At 44.5% G+C, this 20,174-nt stretch overlaps 1 protein-coding gene across 2 annotated transcripts in view; it reads right to left on the reverse strand.

The window, feature by feature from the left end:
• Window positions 1-448: 448 nt before the first annotated feature.
• SH3YL1 (SH3 and SYLF domain containing 1) overlaps window positions 449-20,174 on the reverse strand; it is a 134,865-nt gene continuing 115,139 nt past the window's right edge. Inside the window, exons 10-11 of one of the 2 annotated variants that reach the window (XM_075341052.1) lie at window positions 1,141-1,212; window positions 449-855 (exon numbers count right to left, since the gene is read on the reverse strand). In XM_075341052.1, coding sequence (XP_075197167.1) covers window positions 665-855; window positions 1,141-1,212 — 263 coding nt within the window. In that variant the 3' untranslated portion in view covers window positions 449-664. The remainder of the gene's footprint in view (window positions 856-1,140; window positions 1,213-20,174) is intronic. The other variant, XM_075341053.1, reaches the window with a different exon arrangement.

Raw genomic sequence — 20,174 nt, forward strand, 5'->3', positions numbered from 1 at the left:
TGTTGGGGCTCTATAAATACAATATGGTGTTCATTATCTATTCCAGTCAATTTTGCTCTTCAAAAGTCAAATGATGCTCCTTCCCTTCTAAGCAGTGTTAAGCATATTAACAGTAGTTTTCCACCACAGTATAGAGTATCTGTGTTCTCAAGAGAAATTGCACCTCTCACTTTTCGGGCTATTTGTTCCTGTTACCCTTTTGAAAATTAAAAATAAGGCTAAAACCACATACCTTGGGAAAGGCAAAAGTTGGGGTTAAAGCAACATTTGTGAGAAAAAAGTCAATTTTTTTTTATGCCGATAGTTGAAAGTACAAAACTGGGGGGGGGGGCAGCGCTGACACCAGGCCCTCCCGACTCACAGGCCCCATAACGGCCGTGTGGTCTGGCGCCATTGGTAGGTAGTGTGCTACTGATGCTGTGAATTATAATATAAAGCCAAACAAAAGCATGGACAAAAAAACATATCGGTTTATTAAAATTATGGTCAGACCATTGTAAACAGTTTATTGCACAGAATAACTTAGGTCAGATAATCTCCCCACATACACACCCATAAATAAGAGTTTGGCAACATAAATGTCTCTCTATAGTAACTTCAGATTTCAATTGTATAGTAACGTCAATTGTAACATAACCAGCACCTTCTGAAAAGGTATTGGAAGTTATATCATTACATAATTGGCAGGGAAAATGCCCAGTTCTCCCTTTAATTTTCCTTCCCACCAATCATATTGGGATTCTGTCTTTGTGGTGACTATAATCTTATCGCCAATTTGGAAGGACAGGTCTCCTGGTTGTAAACCGTCAAATGGATAGATGGCAGTGGCAGTGACGTAGTCCGCTCTTGGACCCCCTATAAAATAAAAAGAGACAAGACAATTACTATCTGGTTGAAAAAAATAATCTTTCTTGCATAAAAGTTAATCAAAACCACCACCAGAACACCCATTGTCTTGTTGGCTATGATTTTAGGAGTTGCTTCCACAACTTTGTTTTTTTTCATTGAAACTTTTTGATCCATTCTAGAATTATCCAGAACTCAACCACGATGGGCAATGCTCTCCATCCTCCTACCTGCAGGCTGACGGTATGACAGAAGACGGAGAGCCCAGGCCACTGTAACTGCCATATTACTTACCTTCAGTATTCCAGATACTGGAAAAAGGTCTAGAGTGGACCGAAACATCGTCCTCCGTGTTATTTAGATCTCCTATGAATAAATTTATAATACTTGTATATTTTCCATACAGAAATACATCAACTTTTTTGTGATCTTAGTAATTTTTTTTTAAAATTGGACAACATTCAAATTTGCAAACGTTTGCTGTGAATATATTTGTTCTCTACCTTAAAGGCTTTGTCCACTGCTTTCCTACTGATGGCCAATCCTAAGGATAGGTCATCAATCTCTGATCAGTATGGGAACAACATCCAGCACCCACACTGAATAGCTTTTCCGGATGTAATCAGTAGTGGAACTCCGCAGCACAACTTTGTCAACTGTATAATGGCCGCAATAGGTACTACAGACTTTCTCCTATCCATTCAAATAAGGGAGGTTGTGCACTACCCAGCCATGATCACTATACAGTTGACGGAGCTGTACTGTGCAGGTCTGCAACTAATTACATATGGCCACCACTGGCACTGGGAACAGCTGATTTGAGAGGGTGCAGAGTATTGCACCACCACTGATCTGAGTTGCACATGCTAAGGGTAGGCCATCAATATAAAAGTAGTGGACAACCCCTTTAAAAAGACCTTCATTTCCATCATGGCTTAAAGGGAATCTGTCACCACGTTTTTCCCACCTAATCTGAGAGCAGAATAACGTAGGGGCAGATACATCGATTCCAGTGATGTGTCTCTTACTGGGCAGCTTGCTGCAGTTTTGAGCAAATCACTTTTATATGATACAGATTTACCAGTTCTCTGAATGTTAAGCTCTGTATAACCCTGCCCAGATCAATGATTGGCAGCTCTGTGTACACGTTGGCAGCTTTCTGCCTATGCAATAAGTGTGGTGGGCAGAGTTATACAGAGCTCAGCATACAGAGAACTGGTAGATTTACCCCAGCTAAAATAAGCGATTTCAAAACTGCAGTAAGCAGAGCTCAGTATTCAGAGAACTGAAAACTGGGCTGAGTATCCCACCCAGACCACCTATTACCTACGCAGAAAGCTGTCAATCATTGATGTGGGCGGGGTTACCCAGAGCTCAGCATTTAGAGAACTAGTAGAGCTGTAGCATATAAAAGTGATATTTATCAAAACTAAAGCAAGCAGCCCAGCAAGTTACACATTGAGAGAAGGATGATGTAGGGGCAGTGATTGATTCCAGCAGATGAGGCAAACAAAATCTGAGAGGTTCCCTTTAAAAATAGGCGTGCACAACCTGTGTCCTGGGATGCCCTATGGTGTGGCGCCAAACCTTCTGTATACCATGGTCTCCATGTCTGAGGGAAGAAATGTAGCACACTGCTTGGAACCAGGGACGGGCAAGCACAAATGGAGCATGGTATAATCATTTCTGGCTCCCCCATACATCAAGAGACTTGACCCTAGTTTAGCACTAGAGAAAGACATGTGAAATACAACCAAATATTACAATATATATGGTCCCCAATAGAGAGGGGTTGCATGTGTGCAATGTCTCCTCCTCTCTAGAGGACTGGGGGGGAGGGAGGAGGGGAATGAGCCCTTTAGTCTGAAGATACATGGGAGTATTTGTAGTGGAACCTGCATCTCAGACATTTAAGGCATATACTTTTTGGGAAGTTTATGGCATATTATACCTTTTCAACTTTTGTGGCCCTTTGAAAATCACTGAATATGTGGCCCTCAGACCAGAGGGCCACAGTGTACCCCTGCTTTAAAGAGACTCAACAAAAAATTAGTTTTCAAATCAAGTACAAAGACATTGGGCTGATTGGAAGGTGCACTGAATTACTTGCCCAACAACTTGTTTCCCATCTATTGGGGCTCTCTCTAAAGTCAGAACTTTTAATTAAGGAGAAGGAAGAAAGATAGATGGAAATCAAGTAGACGGCAAGGTGTGATAAACGGTTTGTCCACATCAAGTGTTCACCAGATTTCAAACTATTCTAATAATAAATAAACCGCAACAAAAACGCACACAAAAAAAAAAAACATTAAAAACGTGCGTATATAATACATTTTTTCCTATCAAGAGATGCAGAAATTTCTGCAGGAAATGCCCAACGTGTGCATATACCCTTAGGGCTTATGCGCACGTTGCGTAATTGCATGTATTTACGCTGCATATTGCACTGCAGTGTAAATGCATGCGTCCTGCGTCTTCTGCACAATGTAGATTGTGCATGAGACGTGCGCACGTTGCTTTTATGAACGCAGCGATTTGGGTGCTACAATTTTGACCCAAATCTGTGTACAGTATTCATAAAAGCAGCATGTCAATTATTTCTGCGTTTTGGATGCAGCTCCCACTCTGTCTATGGTGGGGGCAGCATCCCGAGCGCATGAAATCGCTTTTTTTTTTTTTTTTTAACAAAAATACTACATTCATTCTGCAGCGATTTGAAGCGCACATGTGCTGTCAAATCGCTGCAGAATAAAATCAGCAGTTACGTGCGCATGATCCCTTAAGGTGTGTGCAGAAGGCGTATTTTAGACACCGGTCGAGTCAACAAGTTTGTCTAGGTGAAGCTGCTTCCAGACAGTGGTCGTTATCCTGAAGCAGCCTCGCTTGTGACTTTGTTTTTTTTTTTTTTAAGCAGCGGTTCTTGTCTGTACTTTACACTACAGTGGCGACCGGTTCCCTAGCGAAAGCTGCCAGAAAATGAACATACTAAGTCATTCAACCGCTTCACAGTTTCCTAACACTTAAAAAAGTGACATAAGACAGAACATGTGCAAAGCAATGTCGTTTTCACATTGCGGTGCAGTATATTAAATTTTTTTTGTCAGTTTTGTGGCATCTGGTCAAGTGAATTCCAGGAATAACCCACCTGAAAAAGATGTCACGCACACATATCCTTAGGCTACTTTCACACATCAGTTTTCTGCATTCAGGCACAATCCTTTTTTTTCCTGATCCAAAGGATCCGGCAAAAAAAATGTAAAACCGTATCCACCGTTTTCCGGTTATTAACGGATCAGTTATGCCGGATGCGTAAAAAAACGGATCCGTTGGATCCGTTTTTGCAGCCGTTTTGTCCGTTTTTTTGATGGATCAGTTTTTTTAATTTGGTGCATGCGCAGTTAACAAAAACGGATCCAGCAGCCGCATCCATTTTTACCGCATTGCGCCGGATCCGGCGTCCATAGGCTTTCATTGTAAAACACGCCGTATCGCACCGGATCCGGCGCGATGCGGTTTTTTTTGCCGGAGAAAAAAACGTTGCAAGACACGTTGCCTCCGGCCGCCGCTTTAATTAATTTTGCCGCATCCGGAAAAAAACGGATGCAACGCAAAGCCATCAGGTACAATCCGGTAACAATGCAAATCTATGGGGATAAAACGGATGCGGTACCGCATCCGTTTAACCCGTTTTTTTCCGGATTGTACCTGATGGAAAAAAACTGATGTGTGAAAGTAGCCTTACCGCTCTGCCAGTATAAACCAAAAAGTATAATTGGCGAGATGAGGATTACAAAACAAAAAGGTATCATCAATAAGCAGTGGTCGGCATAACGTAGGGATGGCAATGAAATAAGGAGCTTTCCAGGAGTCCTCAAGACATAAAAACTAGTTGACTTACCCTCCTTCCTTCTACCCCCAAGAAAAAAAAAGGTATCACCAGTACCATTGCCATTGTTATATATAGGCTGTTTAGTAATGAATGGGCTGAGCAGAAATTAGGGAAATAAAAGGATTGTCCAGCATGTGAAACTTGTTTTTAACAAACCAGTAGATGTAGCAGGAAAAATAAACTAACAAAAATAGCCTTGTTTGTGTATGAGCAGTCACATTGCGCTAAATTACCATCTGTCTAGAAATCCACAATGTGATGGACAGGCACTCTGATTTCTGGAGACAGAATTGCTTCTCCACCTGCCAACAGCTGTGGATAATTTGGAAGCAGCATTAGGACAAGTAGATTTTTTGGAATTTGCCTGGAACTCACAACAGATTACGCAATGGAGATTATAAAATACACAAGAATATGTATCCGGCTTCAACATCAAGATGGAGAAACCACCAATAGCCGACATGATGAATGTAGCAAACGACAGCTCCAAAAGTATTTGCCAATGAGCATAAAAAGACTTGGTAATTGATTAACCAATAACTCAACACAAAGCGCTGTCATGGCGTATGAAGTCTGCTGTGTATTCGTTCTCACTTCTACATACACTCTACAATCTCTTCACACGTCCACTTACACAGACTGCTCCGGTCCATCACAGGAGACAAATGACGCGTCCAACACATGTTGAATGTTCTCACAATTTGTATCTATGTGAAATGATCGGGATACTTGGCCACATTTACAACTGGCAAAAGAATGATGTGAAGTTGCGCTAAACCAAACCCCGTCCCCTCTATTTTTCTTGCATATCCTCTCCCCTCTCCTGGTTGGACTTGGTGGATGTTTTCCGTTTTTAGAACGGTTACCTCTGCCAGGTCAACATTTCAATATTTTTTTTTCTATTTTAACCATAGTGTAATTATGAAAATGTGAAAAGGATACCTTAAAATTGTTCCCAAAAGTAGAAAACCCCTTTATTATTTATTTATTTTTAACTTAAAATTATTGGGGATTAAAAATCATTTTTGCAATTGAGTTTCATTAACAATTTAGCACCATTTCTATTCTGACTCACGGGTATGTGAAACGTTATGATGCCTGAATAGACTGCTTCTTCTGGGCCCTTTGTATGACCAGTACTCATGTTCAGATCGGTAAAGCAAGATAGCTTAAACTCAGCCACAATCTCATGCAAGAAGACTCCAGGAAAAGAGGGAGGCTTTATCTGAAATTCTTGTATCAATGATGAAAGTAGCAGGTAAAAAGGAATAAATCTCTTCAGAAAATTAGTATGTAACATGAGGATGAATGAACATACACAATCTGGAGGGGAGGGGAAAAACGGACATCACAGGGCTACAGGGAGTGAGCAGGTTCAAATACAAGGAAAGGCAAACCTTCTGCATGGGAACAGGGACATGACAATTTGGCTTTCATAGACTTTGTTTTCTTGCACATTCAATTTGGATGTGGTCTGTGGTGATAAATTAGCTCACATCAGGTCACAAAGGTAGAAAAGAATTACAAATTTTCCCATCAGAATGAGCTCATGGACAGATTGAAAACTAGAGAGATGAGCGAACTTGAACTGTGAAGTTCAGGGTTCGTGCTGGACACCAGGTGTCCAAGTGTCGGACTCGAGGCAGACAAAAAAAAACCCCCCAAAAAAACCAAAACAGTGTTAGCATATGAACAGTATTCAAACTCAAACAAAGTTTGGTGAAAGCCTGCAGCCAATCAACAAGCTTTATTGCATACAGAACTTGCCTGTACACTGCTGTGAACCATAAAGATTAAAAAAAAAAAAAAAAACAAAAAAAACCCCCAAAACAAATAAATGACATGGGCTCCACTCCAGCCCGTTTTTGATAACCAGCGGAGTAAAATCAACAACTGCGAGCTACAACCCTCAGCTTTCTGCTATACTTTGGCTGGTTAGAGGGGATCCTACACTGGTTAAAATTATTTAGATAATTAAAAAAAAAAACAAAAAAAAAAAAAAAACTGGCTTGGGGCCCCCCTATTTTTCATAACCAGTAAAAGTAAAGCAGACAGCTTGGGTCTGGTATTATCAGGATGAGGAAAGCCCATGGTTATTTGACCCTTCACAGCCTAAAAATATCAGCCGCAGCTGCCCTACAAGTGGCACATTCATTAGATGCGCCAAATTTGGCCCTTTGGCTGGCTCTTCCCGACTGCCCTGCTGCGGTGGCAATCAGGGTAACACTTTTGAGGTTGCCTCTCTGGGGAGGCAAATTATTCTATTTTAATAAGGTGAGTGCAGTGTTAGTTTCCCGGACAGGCTGCCCCTTACAGGTATTTAGTGCTAACAATCGGCAGATTTTCAGCTATATGCAATCCATATAACTAATCAGCACTGTCTGTCCACTTCACTTATATCCGGTGTATTTTATCTATATTTGTTGGCAGCAGCGCGGTTCTTCCACGGTTTTTACTCTTGTTCCAGTATTTTTCCTTTGACCTTAGGGCACGTGGATTCTGCGGCAGCTGGACTACGCCTGTATTACTGGTTGTGTGTCACACAACCACACAAGGGGAGCGACCAGCCCTCTTGATCTCTCCTCTGTTTTTTTGGGTAAGACCCTACTGCACTTGTCTAGCCACAGTAATCCATAGTGTTATATTATTTGAAATTATTAAAAGTTACATTTTTATGAGAGTCTTTAGTTTAGGGGTTGAGTTGCCTTTTGGCAAATTGTATCTAATTATCACCCCTATGCTGACTTTTTGTACTTTGCTTAGAAGGGGTCTGACATCTGGCATGCTCAGTGATCCGCTGCTACCAAGTCAAGTGGCAGCCGAGTGTTCACAGGGTACAAGGTTGGACTACCACAGCTGTATCCACAGCTCAGTGAATTCACCGCTAAGCACAAAATAGTTGTGTTCTGTGTAGGCAGCAAGTGTACGAGAAGAGGAATGACTAACTGTTGCAGGAACACGTGTACAGATCTATTACTCCGGTAAATATCCTAATAAGGGCCGGGATCTATTTACACATTAGCAGCCTCCGAGTTGGATGAGGTTGGTTTTGGCAGAGGTCTTGTTGGCTTGAATGTATTGTTTATGCCGTATTAGTCTGCAGATAGAAGATGAAGATATCTAGAGAATGCCATTAATCATTACACTATTCCAGGATATCTGATCAGTGCTGTAATAGGATTATGTGCTTTGATTTCAATCAAGGACACAGTTTTTCTTGGAAGGAGAATATGGTACAGTGATCACTGAGGCCACCACCCAAAATGACATTAAGGCCGCAATCACAGATCCATGTGTCCGGAACCAAACATAACCATCTCATAGGCAGTTATATCAAGTCCTGATCAGGAGACCTGGGTAGGTCCATTAATATCGGTCCATACTCTGATGGGCACATTGGTTTGTGATTATGGCCTAAAAAGAGGTTTTCTGACAGAAGAAGGGTTTCCTTCTTGGATATGATTTAGAGTATGGAAAAACAGTGTGGAACTGAAAATCTATCAGAAAATGCTTTGGATATGGAAGTGTTCTATAAAAAAGGTGGTGTTTTGGGAAAGTTTAACTGTAGGTTTGTTATGCTCCTGTTCCTGGAGTGATACCTTTCAGCTGTTTTTTCACTTTAACTCCTAAAAGGGTGTGTTCAATTTTGAAACCAGTTTTTATAACCCTTAGAGAACTCTGAGTTACCACAGAGGGATCCGTTCTTCGAGATTTTTATCTCTTGGACTTGGAGGAGAGTGGTTGCAAGGAGCAACACTCAGTCTTGCATTACACTATGCAATTATTTTTCCCTGTGGTGGTGCTGCAGGAAAACTTCTCTCAAACTACCCCACAAACAAAAAGCTGATTGCCGAGGGACACTCATCAGCTTCTTGTTAAGGGGCCCTTGTAACAAGTAGTAAGAAAAAGATTGATGGCACATCCTAACATTCTAATGTGAACAGGTGCAGACTAAACATGAGTAGAAATTAGCGAACATCTTAAGGTTCGAATTCGGTTTGGTTCGTCGAACGGAGGGCTGGTTCAGCGAACGTTCGACGAACCGTTCGATGAACCTTTCGAACCCCATTGAAAACAATGGCAGGCAAACACAAAACACATAAAAACACATAGAAAACACCTTCAAAAGGTGTCCAAAAGGTGACAAACAACTCACAAGACACCACAAACACATGGGAAAGTAACAAGGACATATACTCATACGAAAACAAAACAGCTGGATGAGTAAAAAAGAGGAGGAGACACAGATATAGGCATGTCATGCCCTTCTAAAATCATGTAAAACACAGCAAAGGTACTCCAAGCAGAGTCTCCCTTTTTTCCCAAACATTGGGCCACAGACACCCCTTCAGTGGCATCACTTGTGCCCCAGTTGCAAACTTGTCAGGTAGATTTGCATCAAGCACAATCCAAATCCACAAGCCTTTACTCTCCCCAGGATGACACCAGGGTAGCAAAGTCCTTGCTGATCCATGACTTGTTCATCTTGATGAACATTAGTCTGTCCACATTGTCACTGGACGCGTGCGCTTATCTGTCAGCACACACCCAGCAGCACTGAAGACACGTTCAGAGACCATGCTGGCTGCATGACACGACAAGACCTCCAAGGCGTAAATGGTGAGCTCAGGCCATTTTTCAAGATTGGAAGCCCAAAATGAGCAAGGCTCCAGTTGCACAGTCATGGCATCAATGTTCATTTGGAGATACTCCTGTATCATCTTCTCCCGCCGTTGACTATGTGTCAGACTTGTTGTCTTTGGTGGCCTTGCAAAGGATGGTCTAAAAATCAAAAAATTATGAAACGATTCAATAAAATTGCTGTTACCACCAGATACGGTGCTGCTGGTACGGTTTTGACTGTTGATGACGAGGCAGTCCCATGTTTGTCAAGTTACAACTGGGAGATTCACTCTGTGCACCACGGGTGTTTTGTGGAAAAGCCGAGCTAAGATTGCATAACCGCTTCTGCGGACACTCCTGCATACATGCGTCCCTTTCTATAGCTGGAATTATTTCCCCAAATTTGGACTTGTACCGGGGATCTAAGAGTGTGGCAACCCAGTAGTCCTCATTACTTCTAATTCGGACAATCCGAGGGTCATGTTGCACGTAGTACAGCAAGAAGGCGCTCATGTGTCTTGCGCAGCCATGCGGACCAAGTCCTTGCTGTGTTTGCGGCGGCGAGGTGCTTCCTTCCTCTGACATCTTCCCCCAACCTCGAACAACCGAAATTTGACCAAGCTCTCCCTCATCTGAGTCTTCCATGCCCATCGCCAGTTCATCCTCCATTTCTTCCTGAGCTCCTGCACCTTCCTCAACAGTTTGGCTGCTACCATGCGCCCTTGTTAATCCCTCCCCCCCATCGTCCCATGCCTGCCGCCTTGGTGATGCTGAACGTCTGGACCTTGCAGATCTTGGTAGCTCTTCCACATATGAATCCTCCTGTACTTCCTCCCCTTCCTCTTGTCCCACCCCCTGACTCCGAATAGTGTTTAGCATGTGCTCCAGCATGTAAATGACTGGAATTGTCATGCTGATGGCATTGTCAGCGCTAAACATATTCGTCGCCATGTCGAAACTGTGCAATAGGGTGCATAGGTCCTTGATCTGAGACCACTCCAGCAGCGTAATCTGTCCCACCTCTGCATCTCGTTGGCCCAGGCTATACGTCATAACGTATTGCACCAGGGCTCGGCGGTGCTGCCACAGTCGCTGTAACATGTGGAGAGGCGAATTCCAGCGTGTCGGCACATCACATTTCAGGCGATGAACCGGCAGGCCGAAAGACCTCTGGAGCGATGCAAGTCGGTCAGCTGCGCCGGTTGAACGGCGGAAGTGAGCAGAGAGTGACCGTGCCCTGTGCAGAAGCCCATCTAGGCCGGGATAGTGGGTTAAAAATTGCTGGACAACAAGGCTCAACACGTGAGCCATACAAGGCACGCGTGTCACCTTGCCCCGGCGAAGGGCCGCACCCAGGTTTGCAGCATTGTCGCACACTGCCTTCCCTGGCTGCAGGTTGAGTGGAGACAACCATTTACGAAACTCGCTCGCAAGAGCTGACTACAACTCCTCAGCTGTGTGACTCTTATTTCCCAGACATTTCAACGGAAAGACCACCTGATGCTGTTGAGCTCTGCTGCCAGCATAGTAAGGAGGTATATGGGATTCCTTGTGCACAGTTACAACGCGGGTGGCTTGACCACACAGGCTTTGGGCGGAGGTGAAGGACCTAGACGAGGTTGAGGAGGCAGAAGCAGTGGAGGAACTTCAACATACAGAGGATTGACGCACAAGTCGTGGGGACGGCAAGACTTGTACCGCAGACCCTTCTCCATCTCTCACCATAGTTACCTAGTGCCCAGTCAGCGACATGTAACGCCCCTGTCCATGCTTACTGGTCCAAGTATCGGTGGTAAAATGCACCCTGTCACACACAGTTTCTCAAGGAAGCGGTGATGTTGTGTGCGACATGCTGGTGTAGCGCAGGCACACCCTTTCCTGGAAAAGTAGTGGCGACTGGGCATCTGGTACTGGGGCACTGCGACTGACATAAGGTCTCGAAAATCATCTGTGTCCACCAGGCGGAAAGGCAGCATTTCGGTAGCCAAGAGCTTACAGAGGGTGAAAGTCAACCTCTTAGCTTTGTCATGGCTCGGAGGAAATGGCCTTTTATTTGTCCACATCTGAGGGACCGAGATCCGGCTGCTGTGTGGAGACGGTGGTGAGTAGGGTGTCCCTGGAAAACTGCTGGTCTGTGAGGAGAGTGCAGGCAGAGACATGATGTTGCCTTCATCCAAAGTTGGTGCTCTCAATGTCTGAGAGAGCTCTACACCAGCACTTGTTTCCCCTTCCAAAACAACTGATGACCTGCCAAGCAAACTGCTTGTTGCGGTTAAAGAGGTGGAAGGTCTGCATGGAAAAACATGTGTGACAGCTGTCCTCACAATCAGAGGATGAAGAGCGCGCGGATGCACTTGAAGGGGCAGACGGTGGTTGGCCCGCTCCGCTAGGCCGCATTGTAGCACAGTGAGCTTCCCACTGGGACTTATGCTTGTTATTCATGTGACGATTCATGGAAGAAGTTGTCAAACTAGTGAGGTTTTGGCCTCTACTTATAGATTGGCGACAAATCTTACAGATCACATGATTTGGGAGATCCTTTGCAATGTCAAAAAAAGGACCAGGCTAGGCAAGGCTTAGAGCCCATGCGACATGCAGAGCCACCACGACTTGTGCTCAGAAGCAGAGTTGTGGCTGAGGATGCAGTTGTTGACGTGCTTCCAGTACTCAGACTCTGTCCAGGAAGGCGCAAGGTAACCTCGTCGTCAGTCGCATCCTCCTCCACCTCCTCAAGTGCCTGACTGTGGGTTGACAGTAAGTGGGATCTAGAACTTCATCATCAACCATTGTGTTTGCACTCCCCTCGCCCTGAGACCTAACCTCTTCCTGCCCTGACTGAATAGTTAAGTTGTCATTCTAATCAGGTATCTGCGTCTCATCGTCATCAGTATGTTCCGCATTGTCTCCACCAACAGGTGTTACAGTTTGGGAATGAGGGTTTACATTATGCTCAGAAACATTGTCATCAGGGCCTGAATCTGACTCACAAAGCTTCTGGGCATCACTGCAGACCATTTCCTGGTCTGTAATTACTGTAGCTTGGGAGCAGACCTCTGATTCCCAGGCTATAGTGTGACTGAACAGCTCTGCAGACTCACGCATCTCTGTTACAGCATACTCTGCAGGGCGGGTGGAGACTTGAGAGCTGGGAGAAAGCAAGTGCGATTGGGGTGACAACTCAGAGGACTGTTGTTTTTTGGATGTTGAAGTTGAGGTGGAGGAGAGGCCACTTGTTGGAGCACTTGAGATCCATTCAAGCATGTTCTTTTTTTTGTGCATCATCTATCTTTGTTACAGTTGTTAACATCAGATTGTCCACGGAAGTAGTACACATCTTACTTTTGCTGGAAGATGGCCTTTCTTCAGTAGATGTTACTGTAGCTTTCCCACCTACCCCACAGATGCAAATTTTTTATCCTTTTCAAACACGCCTGTTCCCCTTTCCACCAGCATCTGTCCTTTTGCCACTCATTTTGTTTGCGACAAGATTGGACACTTACAAGGTCGTAGCAAAAATGGAGAGGTGGTGTAGATTGCAGAGGTGGTCTAGCTTTATTGACAGCTTAATAACCAACACTGACTATCCCAGACAATTTTAGTATGCCCCCAACAGTGGCAGCACTGTTTGCAATTAGAATTGCCTAGCTAAAATGGACAGGTGTGTAGAATGCACAGGTGCTGTACCTTGCTTGGCAGCAAAGGAACACTAGCTTAGTATTCCACACACTTTTAGTATGCCACTAACAGTGTCAGCACTGTGTGCAATTAAAATTGCGTGGCAAAAATGGGCAGGTGGGTAGAATGCACAGGTGCTGTAGGTAGCTGGACAGCAAAGGAAGCGTCAGTTTCTATCCCTGCCAATGAAAAAATGCACCAAGGAATTGCCTGAGCTGATGTAGCCAGACACTGTTATCTAAAGCCCTGCACAGCGTTGGCATGGACCTGCCTAGCAACAATGCCTATGAACGGCTGTAATGCAGCCCTGAAAAGGGCTGATATTACAAATAGTCCCTAATCCCTAAAGCGCTGTGTAGATTGCACTGTATGTCTATAGCGCACACAGCAGCAGCGGGAGCTGTGACTGTCACCTACCCGCAGCAGAGAGATAATGGCGGCGACGGGTCAAATGGCCGGGTCTTATAAGGCAATGACATGTGACATGCACAGCCTATGACACATGCCCTTGCTTGTCTGGCAAAGATCCACTTTGCTGTGTGTGTGTGTCTGATTTGCTGACAGCCTGGCCTGCCCCACTGTACGCACAGTTAGGAAAAATAAATAAATAAATAGCGATCGGCATTCTCTCAGCACTTAGCAGCAGCACTGATCTAAACCCCGTCCCCCCCGCACACTATACTCTGAATTTTGATAATCACGTGATTCACAGTGACTCACACTATTACAGTGAAAAGCCACCTAGTATCTAGCTAGGCTTTTTGTTGATCGAACCGTTCTCGAACGTAACTCAAACAGCCGAACTTTTAGCAAATCGTTTGAGTTGGTGGAACGACTTGAACACCCCCCAAAATCACTCGAACATGAAATTGTCGAACCTCGAACATCGATCATCTCTAAAAATGAGATTTATTAATAAAAAAAAGACCGTTGCACTCGGCAGTGCTAGATATGTCTAACAATAAATATAGGAATATAAATATTCATTACTGCTGTGAAAAACATGCAAAAATTGAGATACTTAAACAAAAATGGCCAGTTTTATGTGAGTCCAACAGTCAATTCTTCTAACAAGTAGTGACTGTCCAATGTGGAGAACTCCTTTAAACATATAACTTATAATGAGTAGTGGTAAATTATTCTGTTATGATCCAAAAGAAGAATACATCCATAGAGCAGGATGATGAGATGGGCTTGTGAAATAGTGGAGTAGCACCAGAACCAACTTCCATGCTGGCCAATACTGTGCGCATAATGAAGGGAGAAGCCTCAGCCTCATTTTCATCCATCCGCACCATAAATCAACATGGCGTTTAGAAATAATAGGATTACATGCTTGGTTATGCTTTTAAAGATAAAAAAATGTTACAATGGTTTGTGCACATATCTGTCCTTTGCGTTCACAGTGAGGATTTGGGTTAGTAGCATATATTTTACATTTTTTGACCCCAGAAATATTGGGCAAAGGATATAGCCATAAGGAATGCAGATGTATCCTTCTGCCACATATGAAGACACTAGCATTGACCCACCTTTAATCTGCTAGGGCACTCGATCAATGGTATTCTAAATTCAGGAATGGTCTCGATAATAGGTGCTCCATGGAAAATTACAACAAAAAGATTTATTGAAAAATTTGTCGGGGGTTGGTGCAACGTAAACTGTGCTTCACATAGTCACACAGATGAAGTCACAACAGGACTGCATCAAATTAATATGCATGGCTGTTGTCCTAGAAGGAAGCCTCTTCTAAAGATGATGCACAAGACTGCCTAATCAAAAACCACACCGACAATGCCATAAAAAGGTAAGAGATTCACTGGTATCCCCTCTAGCCGCCAGGTACCACTGACCTGGACAGGAATCCCACGAATCGATACACTTATCTCTACCTACAGGAGCTTATCCGCAAAGGGACACAGGTACTGAGATGACTCTTCCGCTGCCATCAGCAGTACTCCAAAATGAGTATGTTTGGATATCAATGCCGTTAAAGACAAGTAAATAGATCAGGGAAAAGTAAAGTAGAGGCTTTGACTCCACTTACATGCAATTGTTTTATAGGAGTGAAGACAAAATGCTTGATCAAGTGATTTTCTAAGGTTTTTTTTTTACCTTTCCATGCGGGACAAATTATATTACATGAAAGATTGATATCTGTATATTCCAAAACAAAACATCTGCCAAGAAAGAAAAAGCTCATAATGTGAATTCTCAGTATTTCCAAGATATAAGGTGCATCTGTCCACATCTGCTTGAGACATTATCATCTCACACAAGATGGTGCTATAGTGCCACAGCCAGAGCGCAGAGATTCCCTCTGTTACACATCACCACGAAACATTCAGCGAACACAGAGGAACGAGAGATTCTTATTTGGATCATTTCTGCAGTGTAATTAAATGTGTCTCTACGAGCCAGTTATTCTCCATGAGCCTCCGCCTCTATGAGCCTCCGTGATTCACAAACAGAACGCGTATCCATTATGATCTATGGAGCTGTGTCACGTGTTTGTGATTGCTTTGTGGACAAACCGTTCACAAAAAAGCAGCGAGAAATGTACAATTTCCATCTGATTCTTGGACCAAAATTAATTTATACAAGTCTATGGGTGTGTGAAAATTACTGATAGATCACAAATTGTGCAGTGATACCATCGATGAGTAACAATGCACTGAATAAGAGAAGCTTTCTCATTTCTTTGGTCATACTAAGAAATCACTTATGATAACTGACGTTTTATGTAACAAGAAAAATCACTGTCTGAATTAGGCCTAAAGGCCCTGTGCAGTTTGACGCGTTTTTGATGCAGTTTCTTTCCCAAATCTGCATGTCTCTCCTTCTCCTAGCAAAGTCTATGAGAAATCAGAAGTGCTGTACACACGTTGCTTCTTATTTCCGTGCAGATTTTGGTACAGAAAAAAGAAGCAGCATGTCAATTGTTGGTCAGTGTTTTTTTTTTGTTTTTTTAACCCTTCCAGCCATTGAATTAACAAAAAATAAAAAAGCACCAAAAACGCATGCATTTTTTGATGCGTTTTTTTCGTGAGTTTTTTTGGTGATGAAACCAAAAACTCAGCATGCGCACATAGCCTTAAGGCTGCTTTACACAGTACGACCGATTGTGAAATTTCACAATCGATTGTACCCGCCCCCGTCCTTTGTGCGTCACGGGCAAATCGCTGCCCGTGTCACACAAAGTCAGTAACCCCCGTCACACATACTTACCTCTCGTGCGACCTCGCTGTGGGCGGCGAACGTCCACTTCCTGGAGTGGGAGGGACGTTCGGCGTCACAGCGACGTCACACGGCCGCCGGCCAATAGAAGCAGAGGGGCGGAGATGAGCAGGACGTAAACATCCCGCCCACCTCCTTCCTTCACATAGCCGGCTGTGGCCGCGTGACGCAGGTGAGCTGCTGTTCATCGTTCCCGGGGTGTCACACGGAGCGGCGTGTGCTACCCCAGAAACGATGAACTACTAAATTAAACGATATTATGGAACCTAGCGAGCAGTACCCGACTCACGATTTGTGAGCGATACTGCGTCGCTAGGAGGTGTCACACAGGCCGGCATCGCCAGCGATGCCGGATGTGCGTCTCAAAAACCGTGACCCCGACGATCTATCGCACGATAGATTGTCTGGTGTAAAGCAGCCTTTAGGCTATGTTCACACAGGGCATTTTTGCAGCTTTTTTAGCATGGTTTTAAACATAGTTTTATGAAAATCCATACTAATAAAATGCGCCTTTCACAGTCCCAGCAAAGTCTATGAGATTTCAGAAATGCAATCACCTACGGATTTTTCCTCACTGTTTTGTCAACCTCTTTGGTTTTTGCAGTGTTTTTCAAAGAATGAGCATGTCAATTCTTTGCAGCGTTTTTGCACAAAAAAACAAACAAACAAAAAAAAAAAAAACAACACCCACGGTATAGAAAAACCTCTGCAAAACTGCTGCAAAAAACGTGACAAAAACCGCAGATGACCCCCAGGAGACATGATCAGATTTTGGTCAGGAAAAAAATGCTGCAAAAAATCCCTGCTTTACACACTGAGATATCGTTACCAATATCGCTAGTTTGGGTACCCGCCCCCATCTGTTGTACGACACGGGCAAATCGCTGCCCGTGGCGCACAACATCGCTCAGACTTGTCACACTATTTACCTGCCTAGCGACGTCGCTGTGACTGGCGAACCGCCTCCTTTCTAAGGGGGCAGTTCATTCGGCGTCACAGCAACGTCACTAAGCGGGCACCCAATAGAAGCTGAGGGGTGGAGATGAGCGGGACGTAACATCCCGCCCACCTCCTTTCTTACGCATTGCCGGCGGCCGCAGGTAAGGTGAGGTTCCTTGTTCCTGCAGTGTCACACATAGCGATGTGTGCTGCTGCAGGAACGACGAACTACATCGTACCTGCAGCAGCAACGATAATTGGGAATAGGGGGCATGTCACAGATTAGCGATTTTGCACTTTTTTGCGACGATGCAAAAATCGCTCATGGGTGTTACAGGTAACGACATTGCTAAAGCGGCCGGATGTGCGTCACGAATTCCGTGACGCCAACGAGATCACTTGTGCGATTTCGTAGCGTGTAAAGCGGCCTTTAGAAAGGATTTTCCAGGGAATAAAAAGCTGTAATGTACATCAAACTGCGCTTCTGTCCCAGATCTTCAAGTCTACAGAACTCAAGGGTCAAAGTCAATCCATAGGGGTCGGTTGGGCTGATCAAGGAGGCCAAAATTATAAACAGTTTATAGCAATCAGGGTTAATCCACAAAAATGACAGAAATGCTTCAAATTTTTTTGTCTCGATTTGGGAAGGATAATTCTCAAATTACAAATATAACTTTCTGTGGTACGGTGGTTTCACATTTGTAATTTTATTTATGTGTTGTGGTTATTCTGCTGATGGAAATGGACTTGTGGTTCTGATTTTTACATTTGCAGCAGGTCCATTTCTGCTAGAAAGGAGCAGATTGTCGTGGATTTCTCCCAATCACTTCAGTTGGGAAGATTTTGCTGAAGATTTCTTAGAAAGCCACAAAGAAATTTAAATCTGTAATATAGTCTAATACAAAAAAACAAAACAAAAAAAAACCCACATTCCAAAACAGAATATTCCTCTTCCCAGTTGTCAAGACTTCCCTGTTCTCAGTTAACTGGCCCTTCTGATAACATACGCTAACCAGTGACCGCTGCAGTCTATCACAGGCTTTAGTAATCCAATAGAAAGTCATCAGTGATGGCGCCGGATGCATAGGGACTGGCCATGGGAACAGGGACACCTCACCACAAGAGCTGCAAAAAGGTGAGCACCCGGCAAACCTCCACCTACTATATGCCCCCATTGGGCTGTCTAACTGCTACCTGTGCGCCAACTATGGCTACATCTAAAAGCCACATTTCTGGTGACACAGTTTTTGCCTAAACTGTCTTAATTTTCCAAGGCCCTGTGCGCACTAGTGCGTTTTACCCGCGGATTTACCCGCGTATTTGCCGCGGAAATTTCTTGAGAAATGTCTGCAATCTTTGTGCAGACATTTCCCAGCAAATCCTATGTGAAAAAAAAAAAATAGCTGTGCGCACACTGCGGATTTTTCTCAAGAAATTTCCTTGAGGAGAATTTCTTGAGAAAATGAGCATGTCCATTATTTTCCGCAGGTACCTGCGGTATACCCCCGGAATTTCACTCCATTCACTGTAATGTAATTGCGAAATTCCGGGGGTATACCGCAGGTAGCAAATGATGTGCGGTATACCCCCGGTATAGCCGCGATTTACCTGCGGTAATGCTCATCGCTGCCTGCGGTTTTGCAGGAAGCGATGTCATTATGCCAGGAAGAGGAAGCGGAGCAGAGTAAACACAGACGTCACACTCCCAGGACGCCGCACAGAAGCACTTCCGTGCGACCTCCAGGTGCCCGTGCAGCCTGTATCTCCGCTCCGGCCCCGCCGCTGCCAACACAGCAGTGTGTCAGTGTCTGCCCGCAGTGTCAGCAGCCTGTCACGCGGCAGCGCAGGCAGACACTGACACCCTGCAGTGCTGGCAGTCGCGGGGATGACGATCGCTGCTGTCAGGAGGTGAAATCATTACCTGCTGTGACTATCTCCTGCCTCCTGACGTCACCGCGGTCACTGCTGTCTATGCCCGTCTCGCGAGCGGCCCGAGACTGTCACTAGCGGTGACGTCACGGGCTCTCGCGATACCTCTGACAACGCGGCGGGCATAGAAATCAGTGACAGCGCGGACGTCAGCAGTATAGGAGATGATCACAGCAGGTAATGATCTCCTCTATCCTCCTGGCAGCAACGCTCGGCATCCCATGCAGTGACCTGGGCTATTGATGTTAGCTCAGGTCACTGCATTGCTCTCCCAGCCAATGGGGAACATTCTGTTCTTCATTGACTGGGACAGCGACTATGGTATGGATTGCCGTGGGACCCCCCCCACCCCCTTATTGGATTACGCCGGACGTGGAATTGATTGTTCTTTTCAATAAATTGTTGAAAGAGGAAAGGTTTTGGGGAGTGTTTTTTCAAATAAAACTTTTTTTGTTCTCTATTTTTTATTTCTTACTGACTGGGTTGGTGATGTCGGGTAACTGATAGATGCCTGACCTCACCAACCCCAGGGCTTGATGCCAGGTGACATTACACATCTGGCATCAGCCCCATATATTACCTCGTTTGCCAACGCACCAGGGCAACGGGATGAGTTGGGGCGAAGCGCCAGGATTGGCACTTCTAATGGATGCGCCACTTCTGGGGCGGCTGCGGCCTATTTTTAGGCTGGGGAGTGTCCAATAACAGTGGACCTCCCTAGTCTGAGAATACCAGACCACAGCTGTCCGCTTTACCTCGGCTGGTGATGCAATTTGGGGGGGACCCCACGTTTTTTGTTTTAAATTATTTATTTAATGTAAAATAACAGCGTGGGGTGCCCTCTGTTTTGGATTACCAGCCAAGGTGAAGCTGCCAGCTGTGGTCTGCAGGCTGCAGCTGTCTGCTTTACCCTAGCTGGCTACAAAAGATGGGGGGACCTCATGTCGTTTTTTTTTTTTTTAATTATTTATTTATTTTTAGGCTAAATACAAGGCTAGGCACCCTTTAGTGCCACATGAAAGTCACTAAAGGGTGC

The sequence above is a fragment of the Anomaloglossus baeobatrachus genome, chromosome 3 (genome assembly GCF_048569485.1).
Source record: "Anomaloglossus baeobatrachus isolate aAnoBae1 chromosome 3, aAnoBae1.hap1, whole genome shotgun sequence".
NCBI classification, from domain to species: Eukaryota; Metazoa; Chordata; class Amphibia; order Anura; family Aromobatidae; genus Anomaloglossus; species Anomaloglossus baeobatrachus.